Source organism: Poecilia mexicana, unplaced genomic scaffold (assembly GCF_051168715.1).
Source record: "Poecilia mexicana isolate PSO_F unplaced genomic scaffold, ASM5116871v1 scaffold_5, whole genome shotgun sequence".
Lineage (NCBI taxonomy): Eukaryota > Metazoa > Chordata > Actinopteri > Cyprinodontiformes > Poeciliidae > Poecilia > Poecilia mexicana.
The window spans coordinates 11,084,716-11,099,926 of NW_028263374.1; the positions used below are offsets into that span (position 1 = coordinate 11,084,716).

The window sequence follows — 15,211 nt, forward strand, 5'->3', positions numbered from 1 at the left end:
GTAATTTCACAGTTTAGGAAATGGCAAATATACTTTATTGGCATTGTACAAAACACAGAACAGGAAACTACTTTAAAAAGCAAACAAGGCATGCAGTATTTGTGCAAATGCCGAGGCAACGCAGAGGTTAGTGGTCTGGTTATCATTAAAAATCCACAATGTAACAAAGGAATATTAGTGTTCATTTTTACACTTGTATAGTTGGTTGGTGGGGGGGGGTTGAGGTTGTATTTAAACTGGTCAACTTGAGGTTTTTAAGTACTGGTTAAAAAAAAAAAAAAAAAAGGTTGGATAAATCTTGTGTGCAAAAAATAAAAAAAAATCCTAAAGTATTTTAAGCACTGACATTAGCCTTTGGGAGAGTTAGCAGGGAAGGAGGTAAGCACACATAAATACACACTGGCCACTATATCATTACTACTCTGTAAACCGAAAAATCCTTTATCTTATACTAAGCTATCATTTAGCAACAGTTAAGCTTCTATTAAGGCCATAATTAAGCAATTACCATAAATGGGCATTAAACCTTTGCACAGTGATGACCATTTCTCTTGGCAGCCTTCCTGCAGTTTAACAAGTATAAAAAAAATGTAATCTTAAAGTTAGACCACACTGTTTTTGTTTAGTACATTTTAAGCTTTGAGTTTAACTTCTGTGTCAAAGCTAAACTGAGGACCAACAGATATGACTGGCTTTAAATAAGCAGCTGTATGTGGTTCATCTGGTGGAATAGGGTCCCTACTAATTAGGTATGCAACAGATTAGACTATAAAGTTGTGAAAATGGTAACGGATTCGTTTTAGTGCACTTGTGAGGCAGTAACTGATCTGTGTGAGTCAGCACCTAAAACGCAACTAAAGCTCATGTGGCCATGGGATTCCTAAACAAAAAGAATAAATCTACGGTCAAATATGGTCTCAAAAGGCCTGAGAAACTCTAGAACATTATGTAATCCTGTATCATACGATTGATGATGCATTATGTCTGGTACAAGAAACTCCAAGGGCAAGTTGGAGTCATTGCAAGGAAAACATTTAGTAAAAACAGGCGTCTGTGTTCAAGATAACGTCGGAGTGAAGAGGGACCACAAATCCAGAGGATGACGAATAAGACTGCTGGCTGCTTAGTTCCTGAGGTGAAAGGAGCCACACTGTGTTCCACCAGGGACTGCGTTTGGTCCAAAGGTCTCCGAAGAGTCATTTTTCAGTCTGCGTGTTTTCGCACGGGATGAAACTTCCCTGTGGGATCAGGGATGAACCACTGGTCCCACACGTCGGAGAAGGACGATGTCCTCCCCCAGGGCTTATAATGTCCATTCCAGTGCAGCAGTTTAGCAGTCCTCACGTACTGGGGAGAGTAGCGATTTCCAGCGCCTGTGATACCTGAAAAGTTGGGATTTTTACATTTATTAGCGTTAGCCTTTAGAATTACTGGAAAGTTACAATTTTGATTATTTCAGTGTTTACCCCCATCCAAACGAGAGCAGCTATTTTTGACTACGACTGAAAGAAATATCACAACTGAACAATGTAAAAGGTGTCTTGCTGTAAATTTCAAGTGCAGTTATCTCCCTTTTTAGAGGTTCCTCTTCCCAAATGCATTAGAATTATAAATAAAAAGTAACTGATACTGCCAATTTAACATGTGAGGAAAGTATGGTACGAATGCTGCCTCTGATATGTTCTTGGTGCCATAAAACCAGTTTTTCTTTAGTTATTCATAACCATTTTACAGATGCCAGATTTAGGTTGTACAGCAACATATTAACTTTACCAGCATGTCTGTTATAACTGGAAGCGATATGCTATCTTTTTGGAGTAGCACAGCCAAAGACACGACTCTAATCTGACAGAGGGCCCTAAAGATTAGGGTGATGGAAAAAGGAGGCCTTCTGACTATAAATCATCAAAATACTACTAGAAACAAGCATAAGCTGGTCAGCAAACGTTACGGTTTGACTGCTACGATACCAATAAAGTTTTTATTTTTATTTCCACCAATTAACAAAGAGTCAGAAACAACACTCAGAAATTAACCTGTAACTCACCCAGGTGTCTCACATGCCACATCGGGTTGATGGGGGAGTGACGTTTATAAAAGACGATGAGAAGCGGAGGGGTTGTAATGCTTTCTGCGAGCGTGTTACTGTACAGATCCTCCCTGTTACGAAAATGGCAACAAAAATTATTAAATGCCTTTGCTACAACTATTTCTATTTCTGCGGAAGCGTCTTCTCTTAAGCCGATCGTGCGGCTTGTGTGTGTGTGTGTGTGTGTGTGTGTGTGTGTGTGTGTGTGTGCGCTCACTGAGAGTTGCGCTCCATCCACTTCTCCAGCTGCTGGGTGACGTTCTGGTTCTTCCACTCGGTCAGGTTTGCGACAATGACTCCTGGATTAAAGGAGCACGTGTTGGCCTTCATCCCCAGCTTTTTAATAGCCTCCTTTTTAAAGTCCAGGAAACCCATGTAGTTGTTCTGCAGGAAAGGATTAGCTGTTTAATACAGCATCTGTATATTTCAGTTCCTTATATTAAGCAGCACAAATGACAAGTAACTTAGATGGAAACGCCACCTGGTTTCCAGCCCCTCGAACGATGCCCTTAGCAGAAGCTGAGTCACAATCATCAGAGAAGGCAGCTGCATGTCCCGGTTTCAGGTTGATTTCATAAAGCTCCTGAATGTCTCCTGATGGCCAAAAGCAACAAATAAATAAACCTCCTTTTTTGACTTTGATTTGATTTATTATGGGTTTGTTCTTACCTTGTACAACAACGTCATCATCAAGATAAATCGCCTTCTCTACCCCGGATATGTACATGGGCAGATAAAACCTGGCAAAAGTCAACTAACACACACACACATCATAAAATGTTTAATACATAAACAGCAGCTGTGACATGTATTCTGAGTCTGAGTCGTCTTACTGGTTTTGCAGCTTCCAGCATTTTAGGATCTTTTGATATCTTCCCGTTCAGAAGCTCTGGTTGGAAGATAACTATTTTATATTTGACATTTTTTAACGTTGTCTTACTTATCCACGCTCTGTTGGTAAAACAAAAAAGATCATTTTTAATTCACTTAAGATGACAGAGAATTCCTGCGCAGGCTGAATTATTAAGACAAGAAAGAACAAATTTACTTTAGGTGATCAACTGTATCATTCAGGGTCACAATAGTGAAGACCACGTTGGCTTTGCTGTTCCGGGAGACGCTGTTCATCGCAACGATCACGGCCCCAAGCCTGTCCTCTGAGGCAGTGATGAGGACAGGAATCTCGTCTCCTTTCCTTTCCATCTTCTGCCCGACACCAGGAGACAACTCCGCCTCGAAAGGAAGAATCTGTCCGGCATCTGGATTGGGGCACGTTAACCGCACAGCGCTTACAGTGGTTTTGTTGCACCAAAATACTCCGATGGGACAAGACTACATCAGTGCGTGTAAACTTCGGCTCAGAAACGTACCTGGGTTTTCTCTGTCCAAGAAGTCACTGAGGTTCAGGAGGTTTCGATGAACTATGATCAGTATGGCCACGGCCAGTAGAACGAGAAGGACTCCATTTACTGTGGAGCACATGAGATGGAGCTGTTAGATGTAAGAGGCTGAAGTTTAACATACAGAACTTTCCCTTATTTTGTCATGTTGCAACCACAAACTTCAATGTGTGGGGGACTTTACCAACATTTTTTTTTTCCATGAATAAATTATGTGCTTTTCTTATTTACCTAATCTCTCTATCTCCACACACAAAACCCAAGACAATACTTTGCAGAACCACCTTTCACCAAAATTACAGCAACAAGTCTGTTGTGGTAAGACTCCACCAACATTACACATCTACAGACTAAAGCATTTGCCTGTTTCTCTTTTCAAAGATACCTTTAGTTCAGTCGGATCAGTTGATGTCTAGCCTGATGTCTGTGCTTTGGCTGAGTTCCATCCCATTAACTTTAGGAAAGCATCCCCACAGCATTGCACAGCCACCACCCTGTTTCAATGTAGTTTCCAGCTAGGGCATAGTATTTTGCATTATTATCACTGATCTGTCTTGTCTTTACAATGCTATTTTTAGATCAGTGTTCTCTGACAAACCTCTGAAGCTTTCACAGAAGAGCACAGGTGAATTATTAGGCATCAGGTTATAGGGTAACAAAATTAGAGAGGTAAATACAAATACATATTATTTTCCTTTAATTTCACAAATCTATACTATTTTGTGCTGCTCTAGCAAAAACAAATCAAATCCCATTAAAATATACTAATGCTTGTAGTTGCCTCAGCGTATGGAAAATGACCTTTGCGAGGCACTCACTTGGACACTTAACTTGATGGGAGGAGTACATTTTCCCCACAATTTCCATGTTAATTACAGTCAATTTCACGTTTGTTATTAGTGCAATTAATCACAGATTATCTTAATGTGTGGAAAGATATGACATAATTGTTAATGCAACTTTCTTACCTCTCCTTAGTGTCATGGCAGCCGCCGCATCAGTCCTTCCAGCACTACGACAAGAATTAAAAAGCAAGAGAATACAAATAGAACCGAAGCTGGTTTAAGTGATGCCCACGGTGGGCTGAGTTCCCCCCAGACCGTAACGTCGCGACGCCGCTCTGTGATAACGGCATAGACACAAAAAGGTTATGAATTATGCGCTCAGATTCAAGACGCCTACATGCAAGGTGCAGTTTTTAGGAAAAACACTCATATGTGACGAATTCACATTGAAGCCAAACTGCCAACTCAACATCAACAAGTTTGTCCCCTCCGCTATCACGACTGCACTCAGCTTTAGGCGTTTAGGATAAGCCTGATTGAAAATCTCCATTATCTGGGCCTTTCGAGTACGCAAAAGTTTTCGATTAAGGTTAGTAAGAAAATTCTAAATTTTCTAAAAGTATAACTTTGTAAAAATGCATAGCCAATTTTACAGTTATGATGGGGAAATTTCAAATTTACGTAAGGCACCTTAGTAGATAGCTTGCAAATTTCCCAGACTTTGAAGCGAGTGCTAACAAAACCCGAAGCGCTTTGAGGAATCCACATGATATATGAATCTGAGGACTTGCGCTTTTCTGTTCAGTTAGGCACCCGTATTACGTCGGGAGGTCCTTCCTCACAATACAACGTAGCTTTTAAAAGCGGAAGTAAGCTTGACTAACCAGAGCCAAACATATTTCCGTTTAGACAGTTCATTTCAAGTGTAAAAATGCTGTCTGTATTTAAGTCCATTCCTACGCACATGGTGAGAAGTAATTACCTAATTTGTTGAGAAACTGTAAATTTAGTTACCTTAAATAATGCAGATGATTTTATTCACGAAACGTTAGCTTTCTGTCGTTTTGATTACTTTGGTAACGGATGCTAACCAAAGCCATGTTTTATTCTACACAGAAAAAAAATAAAATAACATTTCGGACTTGGATTCAACATTACAAGTTGATAAAAGCGTCGCATTAACACTGTTAACTCTGTCAAACAATGATTTTAAAAATTAGTTCAAAGTTATCCCTCAGTTTGCAGGTGCAGCATAACCAGTTGAAGAAGCTCTGCAGACATCTTTTGCTAACGGACTTTATTATAAGAATCATTAATGACTTAATTTATTTGATCTCCCTCTTGTTTTGCAGGACTACAAGGGCCAGAAGCTGGCTGAGCAGATTTTCCAAGGAATTATACTCATCTCTGCGGTAAATAGTTTAATTAATTTAAACCAGAATTAAAATGACAAATGTTAAAATATTTCAGTTCTATAACTTGAAACGTTTATAAATATTCGATACACACAAAATGATATACCTCAAAGCCTTATTTTTGTTTATTGTGCTTTTACGCACAGACTTCTTGGTCAATGCTCCTTTTGCATGAATTACCCCATTAATGCAGTATGCAATGGAGATATTAGCCTCTGGCTCTGCCGAGGTGTTAAAAGAATATCGGCCTTTAGTTCTTCATTGTTGGATCTGGTGACTCATCCTTCTCATCCTCACTGTTCTGTGCACAGGGGTTTAGGTAAAGTAAGCATGCTGACTAGATATTAGCTCAGTTTGGAGGTGCAGATTGGATGGAAAATGAAATCATCACCTCAGTGTGTGGGGACATGTAAAGTGCTCTAAAATTAACTTTTACAACAGTTCTAATCTTTGGACAACCAACAAGTCACATCTGTTAGACATTTATTGGTCTCATTACATTTTGTAACTTTCTGACCTTATTAGCTATAAGCCATAATTACATAAATGCTCAAATTTCTGTCTGTAGTGTGTAATTAGTCAATGTAATCAGTTTCACTTTTTGATCCAACTTACAGAAATTAGCAGACATTTTGGATTTTATTCTAATTTGCTGAGGGGCATCTGTTTTCTAAAGTTGTTTGCTAAAAAATTGTCCGTCACTAACCCTTTTCCAATTGACAAGTTCAGAAAGTTTACTTGGGTCAGCAACCGAAGGTGATATACTTTCACTCAAATCATAAATACTTTTGCTTAAATACTAATATAACAAAATAATCTGCATTTTCATGCGGATTGTGTCTATGACAAGGCTGCTTTGAAGACAACTGGGAAATATTTGGCAAAACCTGTACCGCGTTTTGACTTAACACGAGGACGGACAATTGTCTGGCACGGATGGCAGTTCAAGTGGTTAAACTTCCTCCCAGCAGTCCTGCAGTACTGATGTGGTTTGGATTTTCTTCTCAGGTGATCGGATTCGTGTATGGGCTGATTATTCAGCAGTTTGGCTGGACAGTGTACATTGTATTGGCTGGATTTGCTGTGTCTTGCCTGGTGAGTTTCTACATTCATTGGCTGGTGTCTTGCGTCACATCAACTCTTTTTTATATTGCCCTGTAAACATCTGTCATGTTGTTTCCGTCCTCTCTAGTTGACCCTGCCTCCATGGCCGATGTACAGACGGAATCCTCTGCCCTGGCAGCCGGTGGCACCAGAAGCCAGCGGAGAGCCCACCCAAAAGCCCCAGGACAACACCAAGAGAAAGAAGCATAAATAAACCTGTTCATTTTTTTTTTATATATAGAAAAGTGAAGTTTGTCCTACAATTCACATTCACAGCAAATAACAGTATAAGAGGGTCAAAATAAAAAGTTAAATCCGGTGCCGTCTGTTTGATTTGATGTGAAATTTCAATTCACGTTTTTCTGCACTCATCAGTAAAATCTCTTAAACCCTAAACATGTTTTTATCCGCTATAAAAACTGTGCAATTCTCCAATTTTAACAAACCAACTGGAAGCAAAAAAAAAGAAAAGGCTTTCCATTTTAGTTTTATTAAAAATCACTCATGTTAATATCTACAATAAATCTATTTTACATTATTTTGTGTCGAGAAGAAAATTAGTCAACAGAAGTTATGTCTAAGGTGTTGCGAACAGCACAAGAAAGACAGTGAAGGATCATAAATAAATGAAACTCCTGAAATGGAAGCTTTAAAATGACTCAAATGTTTGCATAGACGTCCTCAACTTTAAAGGATCAATTTCACATCCAGTGTCACGTTTGTAAGATGCAGAAATAAGTGATTTACATAATTGTTTGTACCACTTTGTCCCGACATGTACATATGTGTCGATTCTTCTTTCACAGAAAACTTGTTCATATCAGAATTTTTAACCTCGAAACAAATTTCAGCTTGCAAAATGTTTGCGTTAAACTTCCTCGGTACCTCGATAAATGGGAGAGTGCTTGATTTGACTGACTGAAGTGACCATTTGGAAAAGCACTCCCCCCCCCAAATTGTGTGTATTCTCGTTGTTTCAGTGCTCTTCATATCTTGACGGCAATATCCTCGAAAAACTTCAGCTGCCTCACCATGACGGCGTAAGCTTGGTACTTCTCGTCTCCCATCTGGTCGCGAAGGCACAGCTGCAAACACAATGAAGGCTGGTGCTAATTAAAGAAATCAATTTTTTAAAAATGAATTAATGTGAACTGAAGTTAGTCTTTGTTAGGTTTAGTTCAGTAAATAGAAACGTTAATTTGCAATTGCCATGAAAAGTACTAACCCGTTGATCCAATAAAGTTTAGTTCCCAACTCGGAAGGGAAAAAAATACAGAACGTTGTTTAATTTTTAAAATTAAAAGAAGGAAATAACTGGTATTAGGAAGGGAAAAAATACTAATTAAGATATCTTTAATGAAAACATAATGTTTCCCATTTATTTAAGAGATTTTACATTAGGGTCTGTTCTACTCACTTCTCTTTTGACCTCATCTTCCTCCTCCATGACTTCAAGCACTTTATCCAAAAGCTTAACACCCAGACCTTTCACCACATCCGTTCTCAGACGCTCTATTGCTCTCCTGACCTTGGCTGGACCGGACGTGGCGCCTTCGAAAGAAACAGAGCTGTTGAACTCGAGGCAGTCGAAGAGTCGCTGCCTGCTTTACGAAGCTGGGATTAAACTGAAGTGTCTAACCTGTTGGGATTTCCCCAAGTGACAGGCTCCCTGCCTCTTCTCCGGCTTTCCCATGAAGCACCAGGGTGTCTCTGTACCTGCGATTCAGCTTGAATTCTGGCATCACGCTCGAGTCCAGTCGGCCTTTTCCCAACTCACGCCCAGCGTCTCCAACATCCATCCTCAAAGTCTGAGTCATCATGTGGACCAAATCATGCATGTCGTTGGATTCTGTCTTTCTGCTGGTACACAGAGCACATTTGCACACAGGTTAATGCGCTTCAGTATAAAACTCAAAGAATAAAGTGTTACTAATTACAAAGAGGACTGCTGAGACACTTGACTCGTCCTCACCGTTCCCTGCAGTCTCCCTCAGAGCGCTCTGTGGAACTTGTGGATGAGCTGTACTCGTCTTCATCCGACCTTTGCTCCATCACCTTACTGCCGGAGTCTGCGACGGAGTATGAAGCAGATCGAGTGACGGGGGCGTTGTGTCGCTCAGCTTTGGTGGAGGCAACATCATACGACGCCCTTCGCACAGCACTCGGACCTGAGCAACAGGGGAAACAACCAAATAGGATTTTCCTCGCAATTATAATACTTAACATTTAGGTGAAATTGTTCAGGATCATAACTATTTGTAGTTTGGCTATAGATGTTTTTTTTTTTTTATTGATTTCTCTTCACAACAACAACAAACACCTATTTGAATGTTCTCTGTCTTTTTTTTTTTAACACCATGTATTGATGGTTTTTGGAGGCATTACCTGGTTGACCTGCGCCATCCTGGGATTGCCTCAGCCGTCTTCTCTCTCTGGCGGTCAGAGGACGCTCCTAAAAAAATAAAATTGCTCTCAATTAGGCTGATAGATGAATGAGTTTATTTAAAATATATAAAGAAGCATGATTAGAAACTGAATAATAAACACAGAAACCCCACCGTCAGATAACGCATGTCTAATCCACGTCCACCAAATTAGACGGGGATTAAATTCACGTAAAAACATATCATACGTTATTCACCAGATCAATTTTTTACTGTAGTTCTCTTACTGCTACAACACTGAAAATATATTTATAAACAAAAAATTAAATAAATGTAAACGATACCATTGTTTGATTTAGGTTTTAAATACACTTTTTAAGAACTTCTAATGATTTGTTGGATTGCATAACATCATGCAACGAAATACTAATACTAATAATAATAATAATAATAATAAAGATTTTCAAAAACGAAGACAGTCATTTTTGGATAAAGTGCTTGAAAACGCTAGTTAAAATTCTTTTAAAAAGGTGACAATGATATAAGAAAGAGAAAATGATAAATTCAAAGCTTTAGGGTTTGATTTAACTCCAAATAAAGCTGTAGGGAGTTGAAGTGTTGCTCTCACTTGTGGTAAAGGCAACAACCCATCCTTAGATGAACTAACAGACGTGGAGGCGGCAGTCGCATCCACTCTCTTGCTCTCCACGGTCTTCTTAATCCTCCTTTTCCTCTCCACGGCCGCCGCCTCTGTGGGAGGACGAGGTAAAGGCCTCGACGCTGCCAACTTGAATTAACAAGAAGCAAAAGAAAATCCAACATTAATGCTAATTACGGTCATACTGGCCTTCATGCTTGCTTGCTGCGGTTTCAGAGTCGCTTTTCAAAAAAGGAAAAAATAGAACTATAAACGAACCACACATTACTTCTATGTTATTGCAATGTCATATTGAAAGTTCAATTATATACAAATTGTATAGATTTTCAACGCTAGTTAGCACTAGTAGCCATGTTTACCTGTTTATGCCCCCCTTTAGTCGGATCAAAAAGCATCCCCCTGTGTTGCTCTGACCCTGAAGGCTCACAGAGGATCTGGGGATTTTGGCAAACGGTAGCTGGGTCTCGTTTTATCCAGAGAGAAGACGATTCTTCTTCAACAGGCTCCTAAACAGACACAACACAAATCCACTAAGTAAAGATTTACATCCTCTGTGCACATCGGCACTAGCTTTTTTTTTTTTTTAAAACCTATCCAAATTTATTTTGGGGAAACGGTGCGGGAGGTTCGTCGCTTACCACCGCTGGACACTCCAACAGCTTTTCCGTCGTTTCAAGGCTGTCCTGAAAAGACATAAGGAGTCCTATGAAGAGAGACATTTAAAAAAAAAAAACATTGATTCTCCCTTCTTTAAAAACTTACATCAACATTTGGCATGTGTAGATGTGCTGGAGTCCCCTTGATTAAAGTCACAGTGTCATTGTTACTGTCTGCACTTTCGTCCACTTTCACGTTTTCTGTGTTTGAGTTCAGTTCAGCCTCTCGCAGTAACTCGCCGGTGTCGTCCCCGATGTCCACATGCGAGTCCTGGTTCTCTACAGAGGCGGGGGGGCGTGCACCACCTGGGTTCGGCTGGACGTCTGACAGCCCATCAGAACCCGTCCTCTCGTCTCCTCCTCTGGCGCAAACGCCCGACTCAGCTCTGAGAGCGGGATTCACAGGAGGAGGAGGAGATGAGGGATCTGGTTTCCGCCTAGCTTTTCTGTCTCTGCATACGATGTGAGTCCCAGGCTCCCTCCGTGACTCGACAGACGGGGGCCTTTGAACCTGGTTTTTCATCACACCGTCACTCAGCTGCAACGGGATGTCAATATTAATGCTGCTGACGGTTGCCAGGGGAGAGATGCCGGCTTTGAGAATATCAACTGAGGGGGGTAAAGCTTGTGACGGAAGGTCTGGAGGGAAATCTGCAACGCCGTTCTGGGTTTTCTGCTCCCGCGATTTGTCTTCTCTCTAGGATTAAGGAAAAAAGATTGCATAAAATAAAATAAAGTTGTTTTTTTTTCCACATTTCAAATTTTCTTTTTAAATAGAGAGGCTTCAAAGTTAGTAAAGGGTTATTTTTGCGTCAAGATTTCTTCACAGACTCAATTTTCAAAGATAGTCCAAGCAAGTGCAAAAGCAATTTAGGTAGTTGTTTCTTTCTTATGGTTAAATGATGATGGAAGGTTGGCAAGGCAACACAATCCAATAGTTTGGTAAAGAGCAAAAATGAATTTAATGGAAAGGTTTCAAATTAAAAAAAAAATGATGTCATAAAATCAAATCACTACATATGTTTGAGGAAAAACTCGAGATGTGAAATTTTGAAGACAATCTGAAATCAATCAAACAAAGAAAAAGACTTAGGTCCACCGTCGACTAACCAGAGAAATCAGTGGACCTTTAAAAGACATGATTGATAAAGGTGTAAATGGAAGAAAAACAACCATTAAGTGACACAAAATGTTACAAAGAGATTTCAACAACTCAGAAGAGCCTTGGTGTAAACAATCGACGCACCTGCTTCGCCTGGGCAACGGGGTTTGGACTTGGAGGAAGCTTCTGAGGTTTTGGGTGACGCGACGCACCAGACGACCCACCGCTGGGACTGCAGTCTCCTGGTCCAACCGCAGCTTTTTTTCTCGACTTGGCCGTTTTTCTGGAAAAACAAGAACCGCAACATAAACTGAGAGAAAAATACCCATCAAACTCAATCAATCGGCCAATCGCATTTTATGCACAGATTACTTTTCGCCTATCAACATTTTCTTTTTTCCCCTTCTTGGCAGCTCGCGGGTCCAATACATCCACCTATCCTTCTCTGCCCTTCTATTTCTCCAAACTGCTCAACTCATGCTCCATCTCCATTCCTGAATATTTTTGCTCGCGCCAAAGAAAATGTTAACATTTCCAGAGCTTCCTACACTTTAGATGTTGCCTGAAAGTTAACCATGAAAAACGTCTGACGTGAACAGCGCTTACTCTTTGGTGGCCTCAAGGAACATGGCAATTTGTCGCTTTATGTAGGGCTGCCGGAGGATATGCTTGACATCAGGTCTGTCTTCGGGTTTCTTACAAAGCATGCTCTTGATCAGCTCTCCGAGATGGGGGTGGTACTGGCTCGGCATTGGTGGCAACTAAAGGGCAAAATTATAAAAAAAAATAATAATAATAATAAAAAAAAAGAAAAAAGCAATAATTTGTGGATGGAGTTTAAATGATTTCACAATAAAATAACCTCCCCCGACAAAATCTAAAATGGCAAAACTCAATCCGGCAGATTTATCTGCAGAGAGGTCCTAAAAGAATGAAAAAAAAAAACTATCTGCCCTAATTAAGATTATTATCATAAAATGACATATTGCTAACTTGCAACTTATCTAAAGAATAAAAAGAATAAAACCAACCTTTCCCTCTACAATGCGATAGACCAGTGAGTTCATGTCTTTGGCGTTGAAGGCGTGCTTCAATGTGGACATCTCATACACACAGCAGCCCAGGGCCCAGACATCTGACTGGAGACAGCAGAATGTGTGAATTTTTTTACCAAGACAGGAATAAATTTGATGCTTGACTGAAAACAATGATGTAAGTCAAGTAAAAAAAGTAAGAAAGAAACACTGAAAGAAAGAGAGAAATAAAGAAAAGCTGCGTTCAGCAATGAAATAAAAAGCAGACAACGCATTCATTCTGACCTCCAGTTTCTTAACTTTTTATAGATTAACTAAATGAAGTTTTAATCTGAAGAAGAAGCAACTGAATTTATTTAATCAATTGTTAGTGCAAACAAGCTCCTTTATTTACTGGGAGCAGGAAACCATAATACCTTGTGGTTGTAGGGTTTATTAGAAAAGAGCTCTGGACTCATATAGTACGGGGTCCCAATGAGAGTGCTGGCCATGTCATTCTGGTTCTCCAAAACACGTGCAATACCCAGGTCTCCAACTTTGATGATGTTGGTTTTGGTCAGGAAGATATTCTGCGTTTTAAGGTCCCGGTGAAGAATATTCCTCTCGTGGAGGTACTGGAAAGCAAACAAATCACAACTATGACTTCCCCGATTTCCAAAAGCGATTCACCCCATTCCACTTTTTCAGCCAAGTGTGCCAATATGTTGTACCTGAAGTGCCATGGCTATCTGGACAAACCACTCTACAACCTGCCTCTCTGGCAGCAGTTCCCCTTTCTGCTGTTTGAGTCTGTGATAGAGGTCCCCGCCCTCACAGAAACCCATCACGATATACAGCTGACGGTCGTCTCCTTCCCACGACTCCCTGTAAGTCACAATGTTGGGATGTCGCAGTCGGGACAGAAGCTGGGCCTCCTGCTCCGCGGCACGGCGTTCCCGTTTGGATGATGTGGTTAAATTCAGCTTCTTTATCACATACTGAAGGAACACAGAGAGCAGAAACACACAGTGCCAACATACAGTTCTTTGCCAAAGCAGTCATTCCTCTTTACCTTTACCCACGTTTTGATATTTCACAACCTCAATTGCATCTTTTGGGGATTTTATATGACGGACCAACACAAATTAGTGCACAATTGTGCAATGGGAAGCAAAATTAGAGCAAAGGGGGCCGAATACACATGTGGGCAACACATTAAAGAATTGACATGTATCATTATGTGACCTCACAGTTATGCACAACTTATTCATCTATCAGATAAGGTCTAATCTAACGAAATCCACTGAAGTTTGTGATACAATAAGGAAAGGTTCAAAGAACACGAGTTCTTTTGGAAGCCACAACTCAATCTGAGGAAGATCGTGTAACCACCATGCAAATATTTTTCTCATCATGTCCAGCTCATTAGCATTATTTAACCAAGTGCCATATTTCAGGACAGTTACAAATAGCTATATACAAGTAATACAGAAAGTGTTCTCATTTATAAATCCATTTTTATATTGAGTATTTGGATGAAGAAATAAAATGCTACTATAAAAATATATCTTTTGCTACACTAAAAAAAAAAATCTCAGCAAATCCCTTATGGTTAAACCGACTTTTAGGTAAATTTACAATGTTTTGGCGTGATCACTACAAACGCATGGCGTTTTTAAACACATATTTTAGCATGAACTGTTTTTTTAGATTTGTTTCTCACCTGTTTTCGGTCCGTGTTGTGCTTCACCAAGTTCACCTCTCCGTAGCTTCCTTTCCCAACGACCCTGATGAAATTATAGTTATTCATCATCGGTCAAAAGCCCAGCCAGCGCTAGACGAGGCTCCCAGAGAGACAACAGCTGCTTCTTCGTCCCATAGTTTGACAGAGCTCTCCACATAAACAACAGAAAAATCTGTTCGGAAAACTTCGAGTTAGCTCCGGAGGCAGCGATGAGATTTTTTTTTTTTTTTTTTTGAAAAGACAGGAAATCAGAAGCTGTGGATAGTTTGTCATCACTAGGCAACTGAGACTGAGAGTTGGGGGGTCAAATCCAATGTTTACCTGCAGCGCCATCTAGAGGCTGGAGTGCAACATTTTACTGTAAAAGGTTGATCAGAGAGCAACTTGTCTTCGTTAATATTTACATGCAGTATAAGTCTGATAATCAGACTGACATTTTTATTAGACAAGTAGATAAGCTACGCCTTCACCATTAAGATCATATGTGAGGGGAAATCTTTGTTAAGTGCACAGAATAAATAAAAAACAGGTTCCTTCAAAGAAATAATGCTCGGGCAATGTCATGCAGATATGTCCTATTGTGACTTATAAATCTTTTTAAAATATATATTTGAACATATATTGACATCTAACATGAAGTTACAATGAGAGACAAGATGGCATCATCGTGTTAGTATTTCAGGTTGCATTCTACATGTGTAAGCTAAATTATGGTCTCATATGACCAATAGACATTGGTCATATGAGACCATTGGCCATATGAGAAGTTTCCTCTATAAGACTTGCAGAGAACTTTGAACAAATAAAAACTCAATTGTGGAAGCAAACACATGTGGAGTGTATTTATTATCTTCAAATACT

At 39.9% G+C, this 15,211-nt stretch overlaps 3 protein-coding genes across 5 annotated transcripts; 1 reads left to right on the forward strand and 2 right to left on the reverse strand.

Annotated features, from left to right (window-relative positions):
* Window positions 1-12: 12 nt before the first annotated feature.
* Window positions 13-5,015, reverse strand: glt8d1 (glycosyltransferase 8 domain containing 1). Of its 2 annotated transcripts, XM_014986300.2 has the most exons (10): window positions 4,458-5,006; window positions 3,875-4,004; window positions 3,460-3,558; window positions 3,138-3,348; window positions 2,923-3,040; window positions 2,759-2,843; window positions 2,571-2,683; window positions 2,307-2,473; window positions 2,048-2,160; window positions 13-1,382 (listed from the first exon to the last, which is right to left on the reverse strand). In XM_014986300.2, exons 4-10 carry the CDS (start codon window positions 3,290-3,292, stop codon window positions 1,204-1,206), a joined length of 930 nt encoding a protein of 309 aa, XP_014841786.2. In that variant the 5' UTR covers window positions 3,293-3,348; window positions 3,460-3,558; window positions 3,875-4,004; window positions 4,458-5,006; the 3' UTR covers window positions 13-1,203. The 2 variants fall into 2 exon arrangements, with proteins under 2 accessions (XP_014841786.2, XP_014841785.2); XM_014986299.2 differs by lacking the exon at window positions 3,875-4,004 and having other exon boundaries at window positions 4,458-5,015.
* Window positions 5,016-5,087: 72 nt separating this feature from the next.
* On the forward strand, window positions 5,088-7,112 carry spcs1 (signal peptidase complex subunit 1). Its single transcript, XM_014986302.2, has 4 exons — window positions 5,088-5,241; window positions 5,627-5,686; window positions 6,698-6,784; window positions 6,882-7,112. Exons 1-4 carry the CDS (start codon window positions 5,206-5,208, stop codon window positions 7,005-7,007), a joined length of 309 nt encoding a protein of 102 aa, XP_014841788.1. The 5' UTR covers window positions 5,088-5,205; the 3' UTR covers window positions 7,008-7,112.
* A 152-nt stretch (window positions 7,113-7,264) lies between these two features.
* nek4 (NIMA-related kinase 4) lies at window positions 7,265-15,143 on the reverse strand. 2 transcript variants are annotated; one of them, XM_014986296.2, is made up of 15 exons: window positions 14,330-15,143; window positions 13,338-13,604; window positions 13,044-13,241; window positions 12,625-12,732; window positions 12,200-12,354; window positions 11,738-11,876; window positions 10,598-11,188; window positions 10,474-10,518; window positions 10,195-10,341; window positions 9,806-9,964; window positions 9,179-9,245; window positions 8,766-8,961; window positions 8,433-8,650; window positions 8,211-8,344; window positions 7,265-7,878 (listed from the first exon to the last, which is right to left on the reverse strand). In XM_014986296.2, the coding sequence occupies exons 1-15, from the start codon at window positions 14,417-14,419 to the stop codon at window positions 7,780-7,782; spliced, it is 2,613 nt and encodes an 870-aa protein (XP_014841782.2). In that variant the 5' UTR covers window positions 14,420-15,143; the 3' UTR covers window positions 7,265-7,779. The 2 variants fall into 2 exon arrangements, with proteins under 2 accessions (XP_014841782.2, XP_014841781.2); XM_014986295.2 differs by having other exon boundaries at window positions 8,433-8,653.
* Window positions 15,144-15,211: the final 68 nt, after the last annotated feature.